The sequence below is a fragment of the Hippocampus bargibanti genome, linkage group LG14, assembly GCF_051943395.1.
Source record: "Hippocampus bargibanti isolate YZ-2025 linkage group LG14, ASM5194339v1, whole genome shotgun sequence".
In the NCBI taxonomy this organism is placed as follows: Eukaryota; Metazoa; Chordata; class Actinopteri; order Syngnathiformes; family Syngnathidae; genus Hippocampus; species Hippocampus bargibanti.
The window spans coordinates 20280756-20303854 of NC_142747.1; the positions used below are offsets into that span (position 1 = coordinate 20280756).

The 23099-nt window shown below is 39.7% G+C and overlaps 3 protein-coding genes across 5 annotated transcripts in view; 2 read left to right on the forward strand and 1 right to left on the reverse strand.

Moving 5' to 3' along the window:
• On the forward strand, positions 1–12365 carry sars2 (seryl-tRNA synthetase 2, mitochondrial). The gene is made up of 16 exons (XM_089013084.1): positions 1–276; positions 351–446; positions 1382–1411; positions 1506–1646; positions 2796–2850; positions 2929–2995; positions 3656–3761; positions 3854–3901; positions 5051–5159; positions 6353–6398; positions 6482–6569; positions 7589–7701; positions 7771–7864; positions 8593–8685; positions 9441–9506; positions 10086–12365. The coding sequence occupies exons 1-16, from the start codon at positions 7–9 to the stop codon at positions 10224–10226; spliced, it is 1563 nt and encodes a 520-aa protein (XP_088869210.1). The 5' UTR covers positions 1–6; the 3' UTR covers positions 10227–12365.
• Positions 12339–21515, forward strand: LOC148888782 (uncharacterized). Of its 2 annotated transcripts, none has more exons than XM_089013086.1 (6): positions 12339–12413; positions 15014–15054; positions 15209–15278; positions 16009–16074; positions 16469–17358; positions 17900–21515. In XM_089013086.1, the coding sequence occupies exons 1-6, from the start codon at positions 12368–12370 to the stop codon at positions 17966–17968; spliced, it is 1182 nt and encodes a 393-aa protein (XP_088869212.1). In that variant the 5' UTR covers positions 12339–12367; the 3' UTR covers positions 17969–21515. The 2 variants fall into 2 exon arrangements, with proteins under 2 accessions (XP_088869212.1, XP_088869211.1); XM_089013085.1 differs by lacking the exon at positions 12339–12413 and adding an exon at positions 14348–14440.
• Positions 20138–23099, reverse strand: part of LOC148888783 (inositol-tetrakisphosphate 1-kinase-like) — a 17462-nt gene continuing 14500 nt past the window's right edge. For both annotated transcript variants that reach the window (XM_089013087.1, XM_089013088.1), the window contains one exon: positions 20138–22290. In XM_089013087.1, the coding sequence (XP_088869213.1) occupies positions 22145–22290 (146 nt within the window). In that variant the 3' untranslated portion in view covers positions 20138–22144. The remainder of the gene's footprint in view (positions 22291–23099) is intronic.

The following is a 23099-nucleotide window of genomic DNA, read 5'->3' on the forward strand; positions in this document are numbered from 1 at the left end:
TCCAACATGGCGACGCATGTCGCCTCATTCTCCTCGTCGAGAAGCTTTACAAAGTTTCTATTAACGCCGGCAGTGCGGCAGTTCACAACGTTAAATGTGTGTTTTACGGTCCCCCGTCGCTTTTCTCATCGGAGCAGCTTATACGAGCATGTTCGCGAAGGATATAGCGATAAGCCACAACTGGACATGAGAGCAGTGTGTGAGCAGACCGACAAAGTCATAGCTAACGTAGAGAGCAGGAAAGGCGACCTGTGCAGCCAAGACGTCAGGGAAATTGTAGGATCACATGTTAGTGTTCTCTCCAGTTATGTTTTCTGGAATTGTTGACATGCGGTGTGTGTTTCTCTCAGGTGTCCGTGTGGCAGCAGCTCCAGGGAGTACGAAAGGAAATCTCTGAGCTGGAACAGCAGAAGCAGCATATTAGTGGAACGGTCAAAACTTTAGTGGTCAGTAGATATTTACGTTGTCATTTTGTGATGAAGCCTCATCCCACCAATTGAGCCACATGGTTTTATGCAAAAAGCTATCCATTTCATCAAGCCATCAATGACCATCACAAAGGTAAATAAAACCACTTTATTATACCGTACAGTTTATTTCTTTAATTACAATACCATAGCACATTTATTATTATACATAAAATAAGGTATATTGTGAGCTGAAGGCTCTCAGGGAGCACACTACAAAGCTAGGCTGCAGGCCCCGTGGGCTGTGGGGGAAGAAATGCAAAATGCCTGCTAGGGGGGAAAGATTATCTTTCTCTTATGAGATGATTGATTATCTCATGAGAGAGTGAGAAAATGGATAGAAAACAGTGAAATTTGGAGTTTGTTTCAGCTAAACAGAACACAATTGATGAAGAACAAGGTAAAATTATCGCAGAGAAAACACCTACAATGGATCATTCCTCAAAATGGTGAAAGAAGGCTAAGTTCCTCATCAAGTGTTTAATGCTGATGAAACAGGCCACTCCATTCCATCAAACCATCAATGACCATCACAAAGGTAAATAAAACGACTTTATTATATAGTACAGTTGATTTCTTTAATTATAATACCATAGCACATTTATTATACAGAAAATGTGGTATATTATGTGTAGTTTTAAGGCTTTAGAAAGTAGAAAATTATGTTTTATGGGGACCTGGGAACGGATTATTTTCATTTTAATGGTTTCCTATGGGAAATTAATATTTGGAATACACACTTTTTGCCTTAGACACACTTTCTGGGAACCAATTAAGTTTGTAAGCCAAGTTATCACTGTAGTAGTGTTATATAACACAGTAAAGCTTGCGCATTCTTGACCTGTACGTATTTTCATACCTGTGTTCATACGTGTGTTTCTCTGGGATGAAAGAATGTCACAATCTGTTCTTAGGCAAAACACCAAAAGGAATCCCTCGCCGATGTAAGTCAAATGTTGACAATCATTCTTGACAAATATCAAATGGATTCGTGGCATGAAACGTTTGCTTTTAACATCTATGCCCTTCATCTCACAGCTTCCGGAATACAACCAGGCGCTACTGAAAGGTCGAGAAGTTCGTAAAAGACTCAACAATCTCTATCCGCGAGAGACGCAACTGGATGAGAAACACATTAGCCAAGCGCTTCGCCTGCCCAACGCCACACACCCCGATGTTGTGAGAATTACCTTGAAAGTGCATAAATGTGGTTTTAAAGGACAACCGACACCTCCCGACAAGTTGCGTCCATAATTTGTCAAATCTCTTTAAATGACTTGAATATTCCGGAAGTCTTGTTTTCGAGTTGATGACAGTCCCCTAAGTGACGTCACGGAGGGAACGCCCCTGACCGAGAAAGCGACACACAATGCATTTTGGCTACTTTTTTCATCTTAAAACACTGTTTATCGCGAAATTAGAAGGAAAACGACACAAATAACGCGATGGTGAAGCGTTGTGTGTGTGGCAGCCAATTGCGGCAACACGCATAAAGAAGGTGTAAGTTGACACAAATTCCCAGCGGACAAATCAACCCGTTAGCAACGGAGCTTGTGCGCCATCTTGTGCATTTTCTGGGCGCTACATTGGAGTCCAGACGCCCCCAATTGATACGGAAGGACTTCTTTAATCGATTCCAAACATTTATGCTTTCCTCTTCAGAACTATTTGATAATAATAGTAATAGTAATACATTTCATTTATAAGCGCCTTTCAAAGCTCTCAAGGTCACTTTACTAGTTAATAGAGAGCTAATAAATAACAAATGGATAGCTAGCTACATAGCTATATAGGTAATAGATAGATAGCTAGATATCTAGCCAGCCAGCCAGATAGCTAAATAGATAGATAGCCAGCTAGGTAGCTGGCTAGGTCGCTGGCTAGCTAAGTATCTAGGAGCTAGCTAGCTAGATACATAAAAAAGCTTGAACGCAGAATTTCAAATTGTATCTGAACTCTCCGAAGCCATTGTTTTGATTCTGGAGCAATCAGAATCAATCAGAATCAGAATCAGAATACCTTTATTCGTCCCGCAATGGGGAAATTTGCAAGGCAGTTTGTGAAGGAGTATCCTTGCGTGTCGTCACGAACAAGGGGACGGGACTCTGCCCAGTTCTGAGCCCATTTTGTGGCAGTTTTGGGACACTTTAAAGTTTTTTTTGTGTTTTGCATTTGACTAAAATATCAGACCGCGTGTTTTGGGTATTTTAGATGCTATAAAATGATTTTTTCTGATGTCAGTTAGGAAACCAAAAAAATGTCGGTGTCGGTTGTCCTTTAATCTCCATGCGGAACATATGGTTGACATTTCAAACGTCTCCTCCGTAGCCCATTGGAGATGAGAGCCAAGCGAAGATCGTGGAGTTGGTTGGACAGAAACCAGGTGAGTTTCGAGATGATCAAATTCATTTTTTTAAAATCCATATTTGGTCTTGTAAACATATTTTTTTCTCTCTTGAAGAATTTAACTTTAAACCCAGAGGCCATGTACAACTCGGGGAGCAGTTGGGCGGCCTCATCAGGCAGAGGTGATGTCAATCAAATGTGACCATGTGGGCTGGTAACGGCAATGACATTTACATTTTGAATAAATATAGTTGTATCTTTTTAAATGATTAACTCATTCACTGCTAGACATATGCAAAAAAAAAAACGTGTCCACTCCAGTGCCAGGGTATTTGTCATTGGCACTCGAAAATCCAGGACCTACAGAATATTGAGGTTTAGGACTACATAAATAATAATAATAATAATATGTTTCATTTCTATGCGCCTTTCAAAACTCTCATCGTCACTTTACAGTCACAGGATAAGTTTTTCTGTGGGTGAGCAGCGGTAGCCACACGCGCCAGCGTTCACTCAACCCGGATTAAATAGATCGAAAGTTAGCTAGCTAGCTAATAGATTGCGAATCATCATCATAATCATAATCATAATAATAATACATTTTATTTATAAGCGCCTTTCAAACTCTCACAGACATCGCTAATAGATAGCCAGATAGCTAATAGATAGCTAGCTTAAAATATCCTGTGACTGTAAAGTGTCCTTGAGAGGTTTGAAAAGCGCTTATAAATGAAATGTATTATTATTAGATAGCTAATAGATAGCAAATAGGTTGCTAGCTAGATAGCGAGCATTGTATTGTATTGTATTGTGCTGAGTACACATCTTTTGCTCTGCTTTAGGCATCTTGCTCATGTCTCAGGTCACAGATCTTACTATCTGTGGGGTGCAGGGGCCAGACTTCAGACTGCGCTTCAAAACTTCGCACTCGACATACTGCAACGCCGTGTAAGCTGCTCAATGATTCGCTATTGGTAAAACAAATATGTATTTGTTATATATATATATATATATATCTTTATATTTGTTGGCTCTGACAGGGTTTCATTCCCTTGGTTGTACCTGACATGCTGAAGAGTGCAGTGTTTGTAAGTAACATACTGACACTCCCCTACTTACAAACATTCGAGTTACGAACAACGGTACATACGAACATTTTTGTAGTAACCTATGTAGTGTTCTCTCCAGTTGTACATGTACATGTCTTTAGAGAGCATATATTTTATTAAATGTTTATTTTTCAGTACATACCAATACAAGTTACTTATACAAGCCTTAAACATACTTCTATAAACCTATAAAAACATATTTATATAATCCTTAAACATGCATTCCATACAAAATATAGCACGGAAGCAACTTATGAACAAATTCACCTTACGAACGACCGTTCGGAAGGTATCTCGTTCGGAAATTTGCGAGCGACTAGATAGCTAATACCTAGCGAATAGATGACGAATAGATAGTGAATAGATAGCTAATACCTAGTGAATAGAGAGCTAATAGCTAGCTACAGTAGCTAGCAAAATAGATAGCAATCTAGCTAGCTAGTGAATAGATAGCTAATAGCTAGCGAATAGATAGGTAATAGCTAGCGAATAGATAGCTAATAGCCAGCGACTAGATAGCTAATACCTAGCGAATAGATGACTAATATCTAGCGAATATAGCTAATACCTCGCGAATCGATAGCTAATACCAAGTGAATAGCTAGCTAATAGCTAGCTAGCTATATAGCTAATAGATATAGTAGCTAGCTAAATAGATAGCAAGATAGCTAGCTAGCTATCAAATAGATGACTAATACTTAGCGAATAGATAGCTAATAGCTAGCGAATAGATAGTTAATAGCTAGCAAATAGATAGCTATTAGCGAGCGAATAGATGGTTAATGGCGGCGCGAAAAGAAGCTGTTTAAATTTCTGCTGAATTTCGTGCGTGTGGATCAGTAGCGCCTGCCTGAGGGGGAGTCTCTGGAAAAGGTGGTGGGCAGGATGCAGTGGGTTGCAGTAGGTCCTCGAGAGAGGGTAATGATTTTTTTCCACCGTCAAAACTGTCCGTTGAAGTCAGATTTTGTCCATTTTTGTGGCATCCTCGAATCAAAGCGTGATGGAAGAACACAGCATTGAATCGATGACTGCCGTGTAGAAATTAAAATGGAGTAACCGGACTAATGTCATTCATAACACATACTGTACATTTTTCAGCTGGTTATTGATCTATTGTCTTGTCTATAGGAGGGATGTGGCATGCAGCCCAACGCCCATCGCTCTCAGGTCTACTCGCTGGACCCGGTTCGTTTCCCAGACTTAAACTTGGCCGGGACCGGAGAAGTCGGAGTGGCAGGTTGTCTTTTCTACTATTTTTTTTTTTTACATATTTTGTTTTTGTTTAGAAATAACTGAACTTGAAGGCTGTTCATAAAAGTTTTTAATTTGTTGATGATGTAAAAAGGGTTTCGTGGCTTTGAGTTAGCGATATATGGCATTTCAAGGTTGCGACTAGCATGCATAGAACTGGTTTGCGTATTCTGTACGATTTTTGCACATTTTTAGATGTGCACGGCATACAAGAAGGTTTGTACGGGAAACGCAAATATTGTTCAAAATAAGATATTTTCAATTCCGTTTTCGTCATTAAATATTAGCAGTAATGTTAATGATAACAAATATCGCTACTCGTGAAAAGCAAAGTCGACCACCGAGAAAACAAGTCCGTGCAAAAAGTCTCGAGAAGACAAGTTCCGGTCAAGTGGAATTTTATTTTGAAATCAGTTAAATGAAACATTTTACCGTGTTTTTTTTTGGGGGGCCGTAATATCATTCATATTTGTACTTATTATTATTATTTTTTTATATACATTATACATTGCAAGAACACAAATTCAAATTATTTTTTTGCTGTGGACCAATTCTATTGTTCCGCAGCAAAAAAAGCCACAATGCTCTACAACACGGGTGTCAAAGTCAAGGCCCGGGGGCCAAATCTGGTCCGCCACATCACTTTATTGGGCCCGCGAAAGCAAATCAAACTTGTGAAATTCCATGATGCTTGCTAAAGTCTGAAATCAAAATTTCAAATTGTCCTACGCAAAATACAATAACAGTCATTAATTTTTCATACTGATTTACTGTACGACTTTACTCATGCCTTGGTGTCGGTTAGCGATAGACGATGCACATTGTGATTGGCATTGCAAATCAGAGGCCATAAAAAGTGAAAATCAATAACTCTAACCCAAGTCTGATGAGTTGATACGAAATCTGGACATTAGGGATATATGTATATATATATAGGGCCAGAACTACCAGCAAATTTTAGTTTGCTGACGAAGCTTCTCGGATGAGAAGCGAAACGTCCGAAACCTTCAAAGAAGTACAGTTGACGGTTGAAGAAACCTTTTCATCTATGAAATTTAGGCTTCACAAGAAGTTTTTCCAATCGTGTATTTTGAAGACGAGATCTATCATGATGATTTTGAATGGGCATTTGATGAAAGGAATATCAATAAATCAATATTTGATTTCTCTCCGCCCCAGGTTATTTCATGGATCATGCAGTTCATTTGAATGATATGCCTGTCAGGTAACAAGTGCACCCTCATTTCCTGTCAAAAGGTATTATTTGAAATATTAGTCGCTGACATGCTTTTCCACCTCCTGCTTCAGGACAGTATGCAGCAGTACGTGTTACAGGGCAGAGACAGACACAGGGAGAGAGACATGGGGGCTCTATAGAGTTCATCATTTCAATAAGGTAAGTCAGGGACTTAATTCGGTGGCACATTAGCAAACCTGTTCAATCAAATATCCATCCATCCAATACAGTGATACATCGGTTTACCAACCCCTTAGCTTACAAACTTTTCGGTTTACGAACGTTAAACTTATGACAATTTTACCTTGGCATACGAACTATTTTTCAGGATACACACGAAGCGCCACAATGAGTGATGTGTCGTTCGCGAATGAGCCCGTTCTCTTAACAAGAAAATGGCAGTGACTCATTTGTCCTCTATTCCCCGCCCCCAGTCTTCAGTTAAAGCCACGTGATTGGTCAAGAACGCAGCAGTGAGGGCAGGTGGTTTAGACATTAGAGACAGGCAGACGACAGAGAGAGAATGAGAAAATGGAGAGAAAACAGTGAAATTTCAACTTGTTTCAACTTTTTTAGTTCAAAGGGAGAGTGTAGACTGCAAGGTTAAAATTACCTTCAATCAGGCTCCACAAATAACCCACACAAACCATCTGTACACTGCAAAAAGCTATCAACCCAGCTAAACAGAACACAATTGATGAGGAACAAGGTAAAATGATCGCAAAGAAAGCACCTACAAGGGATCATTCCTCAAGATGGTGAAAGAAGAAGGCTACGTTCCTCATCAAGTGTTTAAATGCTGATGAAAGCGGCCACTCCATTCCATCAAGCCATCAACGACCATAACAAAGGTAAATAAAATGACTTTATTATAAAGTACAGTTTATTTCTTTAATTATAATACCACAGCACATTCATTATACATAAAATAAGGTCTATTTTGTGTCGGCTTAGAAAATTAGAAAGTAGAAAATGATGTTTTATGGGGACCTGGGAACGGATTATTCTCATTTTAATGGTTTCCTATGGGAAATTAATTTTTGGGATACACACTTTTCGCCTTACACACTCTGTCTGGGAAGCAATTAAGTTCGTGATCACTGTATATGATTTTGTGTGTGAATGTGTGTGCATAGGACAAATCAGGAGTTTAAAATAGTGTTATTTTGTCTATCAAGGTTGAGATGTTTGGTGTGACAGCAAATGAGACAGGTGAAGAGAGTGCTCATCTTCTAGAAGAGTTTGTTTCCTTGCAAAAAGAAATCTTTTCTGCACTGGAGCTACACTACAGGTCAGAAAAGACGCACAGTAGCGTATTGTTCATGACACATATTTTTGTGTAATCGGAGATGTTTTGTAGAGTGTTGGATATGCCAACACAAGAGTTGGGTCTTCCAGCTTACAGAAAATATGACATCGAAGCCTGGATGCCCGGAAGGAACAGTTTTGGCGAGGTCAGCAACGTAATACACTCATATTACTACCATTGTTATGATTATACAGACGCTCCCCTACTTACGAACGTTCGAGTTACAAACAACGGTACATACGAAAAAAAATTCGGTCGTAATTTAGGTAGTATTGTCTTTATACATGTCTTTATAGACGATATATTTTATTAAATGTTTATTTTTCAGTACAAACCAATATAGGTTACGTCTATGAGCCTTAAGCATACATTCCATACAAAACATAGCACTGAAGCAACTTACGAACAAATTCAACTTGCAAACGACCACTCAGAACGTATCTTGTTCGTAAATTGGGGAGTGTCTTTACAGCACGTACATTTCCTTTTTTTTTTACACAAGAAAACAAAAAGAATATCAAGTTTAAATCAGCTGTTTTATTATTTATTATTCATCATTTATTTATGGCAGGGGTGTCAAACTCCGGTCCTCGAGGATTACTATCCTACATGTTTTCCAAGTCTCCCAAGTGTGTGGCAACAGGGAGACTTGGAAAACATGTAGGACTTTAGCCCTCGAGGACCGGAGTTTGACACCCCTGATTTATGGTTTTATGGTTCTGTGTGTTCTTTTAATTGTAAAGTGTTCTGAAAGGCGCTTGGAAATTAAAATGTATTATTATTAATATTAGCCAAGATATAAGATGATGATTTCCCATTTTAATGGTTTTCACAGCAGTGCCATCAAACGGATGTATTTGTTCTGTTCTTCAGATTTCTAGCGCTTCCAACTGTACTGACTACCAAAGCAGACGCCTCAACATTTTGTATGAGAGGCACGATGGGAGCCTGCAGTATGCCCACACTGTAAGCAAGACTGCAGATTACCCTCTTTGGGGTGTTTAGCTACTAGCTATCTATTCGCTAGCTAATAGGTATCTATTCGCTAGCTATCAGCTATCAAATTAGTTTTCAAATTGCTGCTGTAGACTGCAAATTTCCCCATTGTGGGACGAATAAAGGTTTTCTGATTCTGATCGATTTGCTAGCTATTAGCTATTCGATCAGTATTAGCTATCTGTTTGCTAGGTATTAGCTATCTATTTGCTCGGTACTCGCTATCTATTTGCTAGGCATTAGCTATCTATTCGCTAGCTACTAGCTAATAGCTATCTATTTCCTAGCTATTAGCTATCAAATTAGCTTTCAAATTGCTGCTGCGGACTGCAAATTTCCCCATTGTGGGACAAATAAAGGTTTTCTGATTCTGATTCTGATCTACTCGCTAGCTATTAGTTATCTATTCACTAGCTAATAGCTGTCTATCTATTTGCTAGCTTGCTGTCTATTTGAGTTACTTCCGGGTTGAGTGAACGCTGGCGCGTGTGGCTGCCGCTGCTCACCCACAGAAAAAAACGGATCCTGTGACGATAAAGTGACCTTGAAAGTTTTGAAAGGCGCTTAGAAAAGTATTACTATTATTAATATTATTATTATTTATTATTATTATTATTATTATTATTATTATTATTATTATTATTATTATTATTATTATTATTATTTCTCCTGCCGATTTAGCACATAGCAAACCTGCTTGATGTATGTGTGTTTGTTTTTTTCAGGTGAATGCCACAGCATGCGCCATCCCCAGAACAATCATTGCCATATTAGAAACTCACCAAACCAAGGTAAGATTGAACAGCTTTATTCATGAAAATGACCGTTTCCAATAAAAACAAAAAGTCAAAAATGATCAAAATAGTAAATACCCAATGTTCACCTCATGCAATCAAATCCTGCAATGTATTCTGTTCAAATGGGAAGTCATTTTCAGTGATCAACAAAACGTCTGCGTAAGCTCTCAGTCGTACAGCAGTGGTCCATCGATGACAAGGTTTCTTCAGCTGTCATTTGTACTTCTATGAAGGTGTCGGATGGTTCGCTCCTCATCCGAGAAGCTTCGTCAGCGAACTAAAATTTTTCTCGATAGGATAATTTTTAACAAAGCAGGGATCAAAAGTAAAAAAACAAAAAGATTCTTTATCTTTGGGACGCCACAGAGAAAAAGAATCTTTTTTTTTTTTAACTTTTGATCCCTTCTTCATTAAAAATGATCCTATCAGTCCCGTTGCTGTCTATTTGAGTTACTTCCGTTTGGCTATTTTTGATGCTATCAAACGTTTTTCTGATGTCAGTTCGGAAACAAAAAAATGGTGTTGGTTGTCCTTTAATACACAATCCTAATTTCAACATTTCTGTACCCACAGGAAGGATCAATACTCGTCCCCAGAGCCTTGCAACCATATTTGGATCTCGAAATAATTGAGAAGCCAACGTACACTCCTCTGAAATACATTGGTCCCAACCAGCCGAGCCGCCCGCCTAGGCCTTCTCCCACAATTACGTGAAGAATGCCTTCCAAAAGGATGACAGTGAGACGAATGAACGATCACTTCCTGTCATGTGGTATCTCAATGACGTATATTACAAGCATCTTTTTTTTTCCTCTGAATGTGCCATTTTTAGGGCCGCTAAGTATTTTATTTTCATACAGCATTCCATGAACTCAGTCGGCACATAATGTTATTCTTTGCTGTGTCTTGTACTTCTAAGGTACCACCTTCCTACCACCATGTACAACCATATTTAGCATGTTCCAGCTATGGAAACTATCGATACTATGCAAAAAAATGCAACCTAGCAGCACACAACTTTCATGTACGTCACAGGTGTCAAAGTCAAGGCCCGCGGGCCAAATCCGGCCCACCACATCATTTTTTTCGGCCCGCGAAAGCAAATCAAACTTGTTAAATTCCATGATCATTGCTAAAATCTGAGCCAAAATTTCATATTTTTGGATGTCAACCACAATAAAAGTCTTTATTCTTGACTTCAGATTTGAAAACGAGTTATTCATTAATTTGCTGTGTGCTCTATATGTAATATTTGAAGGGATTTAAACATTCTAATGGCTTCCCCAAATTCATAACGGCCCTCGAGAGGAAACCATAACTACAATGTGGCCCGCGACAAAAAATGACTTTGACACCCCTGATGTACGTCATCTGGTGCGATTCAAAAGACCATTAAGTTAATATAAAACCATAATTTGTTTTTAAATAAAACATAATACTCACCAGAGGTGTTGTTTTTTAAATTGTGATATAATAGAAAGGCTGCAGATCTGCTTTGTCAAGTTCTGCTCTGGCTGACACTGCAAGGATGAGTTTGACATGTTATCGGTTGATAAAAAAAAATCTTTCAATCCATTTGCAAATATTTTACGTGATTTTTTTTTAGCTAACAGATTTTACTCTGAAGGTTAAATTTATCCTGGGTCACATAGTGATCAAAAATTGCTCGGAGAAAAACTACCCTATGCACTATCGGAAAAACAGTGCAGCCAGGAGAGCCTCTAGAAAATGATGCGAATAGATTTGGAAATAAGTCAACACAAATTCATGGAATTCAATGTTTTTTTTGTCACAGTCATCATGGTGTTCGTCAATAAAGTTCAGTACAGTACTATAATACATGTACATACATCACAAACGTATACGAGTGAGCGCCATCTGCCTGTAGGGGGCATCAGAGCTCAACATAACTCTACCCTATCGCGAGAATACTTGTTACACACGTAGAATGGCTCACAGAGGCTTAAAATCGACGAGTATATACGAATGTAGCTGCGTTTTGCAGGTACTGTTGGACAAATATACTCGTCTTGAAATCCCACTGATCTACCCTTTTGCGAGAATACTCGTTTCACACGTAGAATGGCTCACCACGTCTTAAAACTCATCGAGTATATACGAATGTAGCTGTTTTTTGAAGATACTGTGGACAAGTATACTCGTTTTGTAATCCCACAGCTCTACCTTTTTTTTTTGCGAGAATACTCGTTTCACACGTAGAATGCTTCTCAGCAGTTTAAAATCGACGAGTATATACGAATGTGGGTGGTTGTTAAAGGTAATGAGTTTTGTTGGTAAGGTTTTGGACGTGTATACTCGTCTTTAAATCCCAATGCGCTACACTACGCAAAAATACTCGTTTCACACGTAGAATGGTTCACAAAAGCTGAAAACTCGTCGAGTATATACGAATGTAGCTGTTTTTTGAAGGTAAGTGTTTCGACGCGTATACTCGTCCACGACTGAAAAAAAATAAAATTTTGTGAAAACGTGTACTGTATACTCGTTTCTGCCGGGAAAGGGGTTAAATCCTCACCGATATACAAGAGAACACGAGTAAAAGACATGTTGTCATAATACACGAATACAAGTTTGTTCACAGTAGTAAATTAGATTTTAGAGTGACTCTATAAGCCATGTGATTTATTGACAAAGTACAGGTGACAAGATTTTAGGATTTAGGATCGAGGACGCCGACGTCACTTGACCCACCACAAACGCACGCTCAGTTTGCTTTTTTTCCTCTCTCTCTCTCCCTGCGACGGTGTATGTCGAGTGTGTGCGATGACTGGCATCCACATCCAGCCCGCGGTTTGAAGGATCTCTCCTGGAAGGAACATCTTTTCGGAGGTCCTATGGGAGTTCTGACAGCAGCAGTTTGTCTGTTGGCAGCCGTGGGAGGTCGGTCATATTTCATATTTTCTCATATCTCGCCGTTGTTCCACTTTGGAGGGCACATGGAGGGTGGATTTATGCTGGAACATGTCTGAACGGTGACTGCTGCGTTCCCGTCTTAAGACCGAGCGTGCTTAATACAATTACCTGTACTGTATGTTGTCTTTGTTATACGCTTATCGTTAGTCACGGAAGCGTTACTATCAGTCTGAAATATGTATATTTTGAGATGGAATCAGATTGGCTCAAATTTGCCGTTTTGCATTTAAAAGGAGAAGAGAAGTGTGGGCGCTGCTATAAATTCACCCGAACGTGTGCAGTCTTGGTGGTAATGTAGTTTTCGCAGTATCGTTCGATATTTTTGATATCCAACGTATCAGGTTTGTGCTCACTCGAATTACAATTAGTCCACGATCCCTTTTTAAGACGCCAATATATATATTGTGTGGGAAGACTGAAATGCCGATTCCAATTATGACTGATTTTGAAAGATATAGAATTGTGTAGAATGACTTTCAATTATTATGTATAGGGAGGGATGTGACAACATTTTTCAATCATTCATCACACATTTTCTAATACCATATTAAAGTGCATTTAAATAGCTTCCAAATAATGTATGGATTATTGTTCTATGACAAATAATAAGGAAATAATGGAATTTTTAATTTTTGAAATATGAGGGGATTTTCTGCCACAGTTAAAACAATGAAAATCTGTGACCGAGTTCTTTATTACGGTTTAAACTATCATAACTTTCTTAATTTTTGACAGATCTTAATGAGTAAGGTAGCATTGGAAAGCTTTTGAAATTCTAACCAAGAACAAAAAACACAAGTAAAGATTCAACATATAAATGAGCAAATATCAAGGATCGAATGCAGGCAGATTTTTACCAGAAATCCAAAATGGCTGTCACTGAATACTAGGAAAGAAAATTGCAAGCTCTAGTAATATATATGCTAATGCTTCTTATTGCTTGAAACTTGGCAGCTATGGAGAAAAAGATATATTCTACCACTTCTATGAGTTATAAAAATACAACTTACTCACCTTTATAAACTGTAGTGTTAGTAAAAAGAGCGTCAACTTCAATCGAAATTTTCCCCGTTTCTCGTTGTCGTATTCGGAAATTTCAAGAACTAGCATGGAGAGAAACATGTGTAATACGTCATCATAAGCTGCAAAGCTATAATAATAATCATAATAATAATAATACATAACACGAAATCTAGCTAGCTAGCAAATTGATAGCCAACAGATACCTAGCTAGTTAGCCAGCCAGCTAGATAGTAAATAGCTAGCTAGCAAGCCAGATAGCTAATAGACAGCAAATAGCTAGCAAATGATAATAATAATAATAATAATAATAATAATCAATTTCACTTCCCAGCGCCTTTCAAAACTCTCAAGGTCACTTTTCAGTCACAGGATAAGTTTTTCTTTGGGTGAGCAGCGGCAGCCACACGCGCCAGCGTTCACTCAACCCGGAAGTAACTCAAATAGATAGAAAGCTAGCTAGCTAGCTCGCCAATCGTTAGCCAACAGATACCTAGCTCTATAGCCAGCCAGCTAGTTAGCAAGCCAGATAGCAAATGATCATACTAAAAATAATCCATTTCATTTATCAGCGCCTTTCAAAACTCTCAAGGTCACTTTACAGTCACAGGATCAGTTTTTCGACTGCAATCTAATCTAATGGTGGTCCGACCTACTATATCCACCCATATACAGTCCATATGGTTGGCTATAATGTCCAGTCGACATAATGCTATAGATTCTCTACAGCGTCGACTGACATTTAGCGCCTAGCGTTGTACTGCTTGGGTTACCTTTAATGATATCATGGCAGTCAAGGATTGGAGACGGACGGATTTAGCCTCAGATGGAAAGTACCGGCAGGCTCGTGCCTCTTGGGACAGTGTGTGCGCTTGTTTGCGCTTGTGTGTTATTGCGACTGCGTGAGCATGAGAGAGATGTGCAAGCTTCTTTTGCTCTGCCGCTTCAACCAAGGGAACAGTGATCAGTTGCTAGCAAGTATCCTTGTAAATATTGGGACCGGAGAGTCCACAAACTTAGCTTGTAAATATAGCGAATAGCTAGCTGGCCGGCTATTTGCTATCTATTAGCTAGCTAGCAATCTAGCTGGCTGGCTATTAGCCATCTATTGGCTATCTGGTGGCTAGCTGGCTATTTGCTATCTATTAGCTAGCTGGCGATCTATCTGGCTGGCTGGCTAGCCAGCTTTCTATCTGTGTACAGTATTTAATAGTGACAATCAGTGTATTAGCTAACTAACTAGCTATTAGCTATAGAGCTATCTAGGTGGCTAGCTATCTTGCTAGCTATCTGTTGGCTATTTATTAGCTGGCTAGGTAGCTTTCTATCTATTAACTTCCGGGTTGAGTGAACGCTGGCATGTATGGCTACCGCTGCTCACCCACAGAAAAACTTATCACGTGACTGTAAAGTGACCTTGAGAGTTTTGAAAGGCGCTTAGAAATGAAATGTATTATTATTATTGTTACTCCCTTACTGCTTGCTTTTGGGGTTTATTTTTAATCTGTATATTTTTATCTGTTTATTTCCCTTTTCTTTTGTTCCAGTGGGATGTCGGCCAGTAATCTCGCCACTCAATGATGCAAAGGTCAGAGTTGAGTCTATTTGTATACATTTTTTTTTACATTTACATGACATTTTTACAGTTTTTTTCTCTTTGGTGATATTTACTGAATCTTCCTTATTTGCTCCGCTGACATTTTATTTATTTATGTGTTTATTTCTTTATTTCTTTTTGAAAGGTTGAATGCATCATTCAAGAAACGCTGAATGGAGATGGGTCGCAACAGGAGTGCGACCCTAAGCTAGCAGGTGATATCTAATAGCCTTTCACGTAGTTTCTATATGATATTGATTCTGATATATTCTCATTATTTTTTTTATAACTCAAATGGATAGAAAGCTAGCTAGCTAAAGAATAGATAGCTAATCGCTACTAAATAGATGGCTATTAGCTAGCGAATAGATAGTTTGCCAGTAGCTACTTAACAGATAGCCAGTAGTGCGTAACCCCAGCCTCTAATGTAGCGCCTTACTTTTTGATATTTTTTTTAATATTATACAGGTAACATCCGACTTACGACCGGTTCGACTTACGACCACCCGTACTTATGACCACGACCCCCAGAGCCTATTTTATTTTTATTTTAATTCTACGCTTGGCACCGCAACGCGCTTGCAGGCCGGCAACGCGTACAACAATTTTGGCCAGCCAGCCAGCATCTCGCGCTCGCACAGCAATCGACCGTGTGATGGCACCGTAGGGAGGGAGTTTGCAAGTCCTTTAGCCTCCGAGTCTCTATTCAACATTTTGAATGGATTTCGACTTACAACCATTTTGACTTACGACCGTGTGATGGCACCAGAGGGAGGGTGTTTGCAAGTCCTTTCCCAACTTTCTGCAAAGCACTTTGCTACAGCTGCTGTTCTTTTTTTTTCTATTTAACGTTGCCCTTAAACTCTCATCAACTTCCTGTATGGTGTCAAATGTTGTGTTGAATCAAATGATTGGCACATCATAATGTCTCATTTTTTTCTGCAGCGGAACTTGATGAAGTGCAAAGACATCAAGATCTTCTCGGGGAGCTCCGGAGGCTAGCTGATGATGGTACGCAGTGATTCTCTCATTCCTATTACAGTTAACATCCGACTTAACGGCCGAGTTCCGTTCCCGAACAAACGGTCGTAAGTCAAAACGGTCGTAAGTCGAAATCTATTCAAAATGCTGAATAGAGACTCTGAGGCTAAATGATTCTCGAACTTTAAAAATGCTATCTAGCTTGCTACCTAGCTGGCTGGATTTTGGTGCGCGTGGATCGGTCGTCGCTGGAAAAGGTGGTGAGCAGGATGCGGAGGGTTCCAATAGGATTTCCTGCGGCTTTTTTTGCGATTCTTGCAGTGTGCAAGTCCTCGAGAGAGACTAGGGCGGCGCCAATGATTTTTCTTCTGTCTTAACTATCCGTTGAAATTGAAATAAATGATATTCTTGCTGACCATTGTAGAGAAAGAACGCTACGAGTACAACCTAGCAGATGAAGACGGCGATTTGGAATGGAAAGATGCCACCAAAACAACACTGGAAGACCATCCCAAAAAGACGGAGATGAATGAACCAAAGACCGATGATACGGGGATCCACGACGACGAGGAAAGAGCCAAGGAGCTCGAGGAGCTGCTAGCTAAGGAGATCAGCAAGAAGGAAAAGGAGGAGAGCAATGATGACCAGCTCAAAGAACTGCTGAGAGAGTTGAAGAAAAAGCGTTACCAGATGAAGGAAGTCGGAAGCCAGCGGTCAGAAAGCGGTCCGGAGGAGGATGCCACCAAGGAAAAGGAGGTTAGAGATAAAAACGAAGCTCAGCAGGAGAGCGTTGACGATCACAGGAAGGAGGAGTTAGATCTGAGCGTGGAGAAGGAAAAAGTGGAGAAGGAGCTAAAGGAGCTAACACGCAAAAATAATCCAGAGGAGGAAAGTGCAAGAAAGGAGAAACAGGAGGAGCTGGATGAGCTAGTTCGGAAGATGCAACGAGTGCAGGAGGAGGCGCGAATGCAAGAGGGAGGCGACGGCGTGGACCAGAACAAGCCAAAGGAGGACCAGGGTGGTCAAAATGGAGGTCAAAATGGAGGTCAAAATGGAGGTCAAAATGGAAGTCAAAATGGCGGAGGTGAGAAGAATACGAGTCGCGACCACGAAGGGATGGAGGCGAAGGAGCCGCTGCAGAAGAGAGTGATGGAGAAAGCTAGCGATGAAGCTACTCGCCAGTTTGACAGAGAAAGGTTCCAAGACCAGCGGGAGGATGACGACCAGCCACGTGGGGGGGAGGAGGAAGACGAGGAGTACGTCACAGAAGATGAAGATGATGAGCAAGGTGCTTTAGAAGATGAAGAAAGCGAGGTAGGTGACAGAAATAGAGACGCGCCCCAACTTACGAACAAATTCAACTTCAGAACACTTGTTCGTAAGTTGAATTTGTTTGTTTGTAAGTTGTTATCTATTCGCTGGATAATGGCTATCTATTTGCTGGATAATAGCTAGCTATTCGCTGGCTAATGGCTATCTATTCGTTAGCTAATAGCTATCTATTCACTGGCTAATGGCTATCTGTTTGCTGGCTAATGGCTATCTATTCACTAGCTAGTAGCTATCTATTCGTTACCTAGATAGCTTTCTATTTTTTTGAGTAACTTCTGGGTTGAGTGCACGCTGGTGCGTGTGGCTGCCGCTGCTCACCCACAGAAAAACTTATCCTGTGACTGTAAATTGGCCTTGAGAGTTTTGAAAGGCGCTTAGAAATGAAATGTATTATTCGTTGTACTAAGTTCATCCTGTCTACCTGTAAGTAAAGAATCTGCTTAACATTAGAAATGTATTATTATTATTATTATTATTATTATTATTATAAACGGATGCCACTTTTTCTTCTTTTCATCTGCAGGAGCTGCTAGAGATCGAAGCCCAGTTACGCAAAGTTGCCGCAGAGCTGAGAGAGCTGCGGAGAGGATAACCACCCACACACCCTCTCACAGATATAAACACACACTCACACACAGTTGCCCTTGGTTGCATTCTCATTCAAAAATTCGGCTTCTCTCATTCCCATCATGTCTTTTCTTTGGATGCAAAATTATTATTATTTTTTAATGGGAAGATTTCCTATGTTAACAAAAATGCTAATTTTAGTTAGCATTGCCGCTCAAAGTACAGGTAACATCCGACTTACACTAGAAAATATTCTCTTTGTACAATACAATAAAATATTGATTGATTTATAGACAGATAACATCCGACTGACGACCGAGTTCCATTCCGACCAAAACGGTTGTAAGTCAAAATGGTTGTAAGTCAAAATCCATTCAAAATCTTGAATAGAGACTCAGAGGCTAAATGACTCGCAAACTCCCCCCACTCTTTTGCCATCACGCGGTCGATTGCTGTGTGAGAGTGAGATGCTAGCAGGCTGGCCAAAATTGTCGTACACGTTTATGGCCTGCTAGCGCGTTGCGGTGCCAGGCGTAGGATTACAATTTAAAAAATAGGATCTGGAGGTCCTGGTCGTAAGTATGGGTGGTCGTAAGTCGAGATAGTCGTAAGTCGAATGTTGCCTGTATTTAGTTCTTTTTTGTTGTTGTTTTGGCTTCAAAACGGCGCAGCGAGAGTGGCTGCCTTTCCATCAGCTCCTGCATTTTGTTTTTCTACTTCTTTCTTTCCTTTCCTCTTACTTTCATAACTTTGCTGCTTTGAAATGTACATTTCGAGCTTGCGTCTTAAGTGGGACGTTACCTGTAGTTAGCTTAAATGGAATCAGCTGTGAACTGCTACACAACTTTTAGTGGAAATATCTTTTAAATACAAATATACACACACACTACACATCATTTTGTGGCGTCAAGTCATAAAACAGGCGAAATGACAACAGATTGTATGTAAGCAATCGTATGTATCAATATCTTGTTTTGTGCAATTAGCGTTAGCTACATGTAAAGTGTTATGACTGTTATGTACAACTGATATTTCCACCCAAAGGGTCAACATTTAATTCTTTCAATTGCTTCATTAGGCTCGTGTACTGTTAAAATCCGACTGTTTGTGATGAACGAGGTTGACACGAACAAAACACAATAAAATATCTTGTACGGGGCGATATACAGTGATACCTTGGCTTACGAACTTAATTGGTTCCCAGACACAGTGTGTAAGACGAAAAGTGTGTATCCCAAAAATTGATTTCCCATTGTAAACCATTAAAATGAGAATAATCCGTTCCCAGGTCCCCATAAAACATCATTTTCTACTTTCTAAGCCTTAAAACTACACAAAATGTACCTTATTTTATATATAATAAATGTGCTATGATATTATAATTATAAGAAATAAACTGTACTGTATAATAAAGTGGTTTTATTTACCTTTGTGATGGTCGTTGATGGCTTGATGGAATGGAGTGGCCGGTTTCATCAGCATTATACAATTGATGAGGACCGTAACCTTCTTCTTTCACCATCTTGAGGAATGATCCGTTGTAGGTGCTTTCTCTGCGATAATTTTACCTAGTTCTTCATCAATTGTGTTCTATTTAGCTAGGTTGCAGTCTACACTCTATCAAAGTTGAAACTCTCACTGTCATCTGCCTGTCTCTTTAATGTTTACCCCCCCCTCCCCCACTGCTGCGTTCTTGACCAATCACGTGGCTTTAACCGAAGACTGACGGGCGGGGAATAGAGGACAAAAACTGTCGGCTGCCATTTTGTGGTTAGAAGAATGGGCTCGTTTGCGAATGACACATCACTTATTGTGGCAGCTCTGTGTGCGAAAAGAGTGAGTATGCCAAGGTAAAATTTTCATAAACGTAACGTTCGTAAACCGAAAAGTTCGTAAGCCAAAAGGTTCGTAAACCGAGGTATCACTGTATTCGTCGAATGTTACACGCGTACACGCGCTGTTAGGTTGTACGCTCAGTTGGATTTGATTCACTGAGCTTAACAAGGTCTCAACGTGTCACTTGAGGTTCAGGACAGCTTTGCACTCTTACTAAGCCAAGGAAGGACAAAGCAGGGATGAGGAAGACACTAAAGCCATTTTCTTGTCTTTTGGAACACTTAACGTGGAAAATAACCGCTGTTGTGTGTAATCGCTCGGTTGTGTGGCACCACCTTTGCAGTGGTTGCCGTCTTGAATTTTTAATTTGTGTGTGTGTGTGTGTGTGTGTGTGTGTGTGCTCGTGTAAATGTCATTGCGCCAAGGTCATACAAAGTAATAGGCAAAAGCGCCCCCAAGCGGCCAATGTGTCAAATTGCACAAAGTACACAGTTAACCGGGTTCAGCCAAGCAACTCCGTTAACTGCAATAATGCAATATTCACTGCGGCACACTAGGATGCAATAATAAATATAATAAGCCACTATAGCAGGTATTTTAATACGCCATTAAAATTCATATTTAGTAGTTATTTATTAAATATGTTCTCTTTTTTATTTCTACAGCAGGGGTGTTCACACTTTTTTTCACACGTTTCACGAGTGTAACTCGTAGTGATGGGAATTACGGCTCTTTTTAGAGAGCAGGTTCTTTTGGCTCGGCTCGCTTTAAAAAAAATCTGGCAATTTCGGCTCCCAAATCGCTCCTCAGTTTTTCTTTTTTTGTGTTGCTTAAATTAATTTCCGACCAAAAAGATACAATACAGTAGATCGTTTTAAAAATGTATGTGACTTTATTTATATTACTGTGTGTGAGTGTCTTCTACCACGGATTTGACCAATCACGCGCGATTTTAACCGAATTGGGGTTGCGGAATCGGCTGCTTGTTAAGAGTCAACCAGTCATCCACGTTAAAGAGACGGCTCCAAGTGCTTGTTCGTTCGCGAACGACACATCAGTCACTGGCAGGCAGACGATACAAACACTTTGAAAATGTCATCGTGAAAAAAGTCCACCCATTTCGTATAAAAGGGATACTTTTTTTCTTCTTACTTGGTCCAGCTCCCTGGCTCATTTTTATACCCTAACTTACGTTTAAGAGGAAAAAAACAAGCGAAAATTTAGAATGTAACTAACGACGAGCTGAGCAGGGGCGTTGTATGCGAGATATCATCTGATTGGTTGTCCGGTATGTCAATCAAGTGAAAGGACGACTGACAGGCTATCGTCTAGTTTTTTTTAAACAACTCAACTTTATTTGTATAGCATCAGTTCATAACAATTTTACATCACTGGTCGATCGCAATGCTCTACACACATGATATTGATTGGACGTGAACACGTAAAACTTAGTACGTAGTGAATATTAGTGAGACATTTTCTAAAGATGATAGTTGTTTTCATAATGGGAAAAACGGTTAAACTACTTAAAAGTTGTTTTTTTTTTGTACACACGCGTACGATGTATCAACCAGCAAGGTAGATAAAAGGAGGATATGTCTGGAGGAAAGTGATGTTTCAAAACTATTTCAAAATAGTCAAAATATTTGTAATATTACTGGCCAATATAATGCTGTATTTTTAGCCTGCTGTGTCTTTGATGCTACTCATCAATCAATAAAAGTATATGAAACACATTGGCTGCCATTTTTTTTCTCGTGTAATTAGTATAACAAATATAAAACAAGGTGTATTTGACACATTGTATTAAATGAAGCAGGAACAAAATCTCAAACAACAAAAGTCATTACAACAGAAAGGTCCAAAGTAGCAAACAAAACCATGCGTAAAACATGACAAGATGAAACAAACAATGACTTGACATTGAATGGTGGTGAGAGTCCTTTTTAACTGTCCCCTAGATAGCTAGTTCTTTGCTATTTATTATCTATTAGCTATCTGTTAGCTGCCTGGATGGCTCTCTAGCTAGCTGTTAGCTGCCTGGCTCGCTGGCTAGCTAGCTATCTATTCGCTATATGGCTATCTATCTAGATAGCTAGCTATCTATTAGCTATATATTAGCTAGCTGGGTAGCTTTCTATCTATTTGAGCTACTTTTGGGTTGAGTGAACGCTGGCGTGTGTGGCTGCCGCTGCTCACCTGCAGAAAAACTGATCCTGTGACTGTAAAGTGACTTTGAGAGTTTTGAAAGGTGCTTATAAATCAAATGTAATATATATGTACTGACTAAAACGACAAACACCTGTGGGGTCCTACAGTGCCACCTGTTGGTCGCGAACCGAAACGTGAAAGACTGATGGTTGAATTACATCGTGTCTCCTCCCATTGTGGAAGTTGGCCCTTTGTGTTTGGTCACTTGGTCAGGAGAGTCAGCAGAAGAAGCTTGTTTGTCCAAGACGGACTTAATGTGGCTGAGCAGGGAAGAGAAAAACTGGGGCACGCCATCATAACCTGACAAGAAGGGGGAAAAAAACACTTAAAGGACAATACAAACACTAACAGGATCAGTTTTTCTGCGGGTGAGCAGCGGCAGCCACACGCGCCAGCGTTCACTCACCCGGAAGTAACTCAAAAAGATAGAAAGCTAGCTAGCTAGAATGCTAGATAATAATAATAATAATAATAAATTTCATTTCTAAGCGCCTTTCAAAACTCTCAAGGCTACTTTACAGTCACAGGATCAGTTTTTCTGCAGGTGAGCAGCGGCAGCCACATGCACCAGCGTTCACTCAACCCAGAAGTAACTCAGATAGAAAGAAAGCTAGCTAGCTCGCAGCTAATAGATAGCTAATATGAATCCTGTAGATAGCTAGCCAGCAAGATAGGCAATAGATATCAATAGATAGATTAATAGATAGCTTTAATGGATTGCAAACATTTATGCTTTCCTCTTCAGAACTATTTGAATCATATTCATAACTGGATGAGTAACAAGAAAGCATCTTCTCCCAATTTGAAGCCATTGTTTTGATTCTGGAGCAAGGCAGTTTGTGAAGGAATATCCTGGTGTGATGTCATGAACAAGGGGGCGGGACTTTCTGAATCTCTCCTAGTTCCGAGCTCATTTTGTGGCAATTTTGGGACACTTGAAGTCATTTTTATTGGCGTTTTTCATTTGACTAAAAATATCAGCCTGCGTGTTTTGGCTATTTTAGATGCTATCAAACGTTTTTCTGATGTGAGTTAGGAAACAAAACAAAAAACGGTGTCGGTTATCCTTTAAGACTACTGTATCTGGCTGTGTGTGAAGAACTACGTTT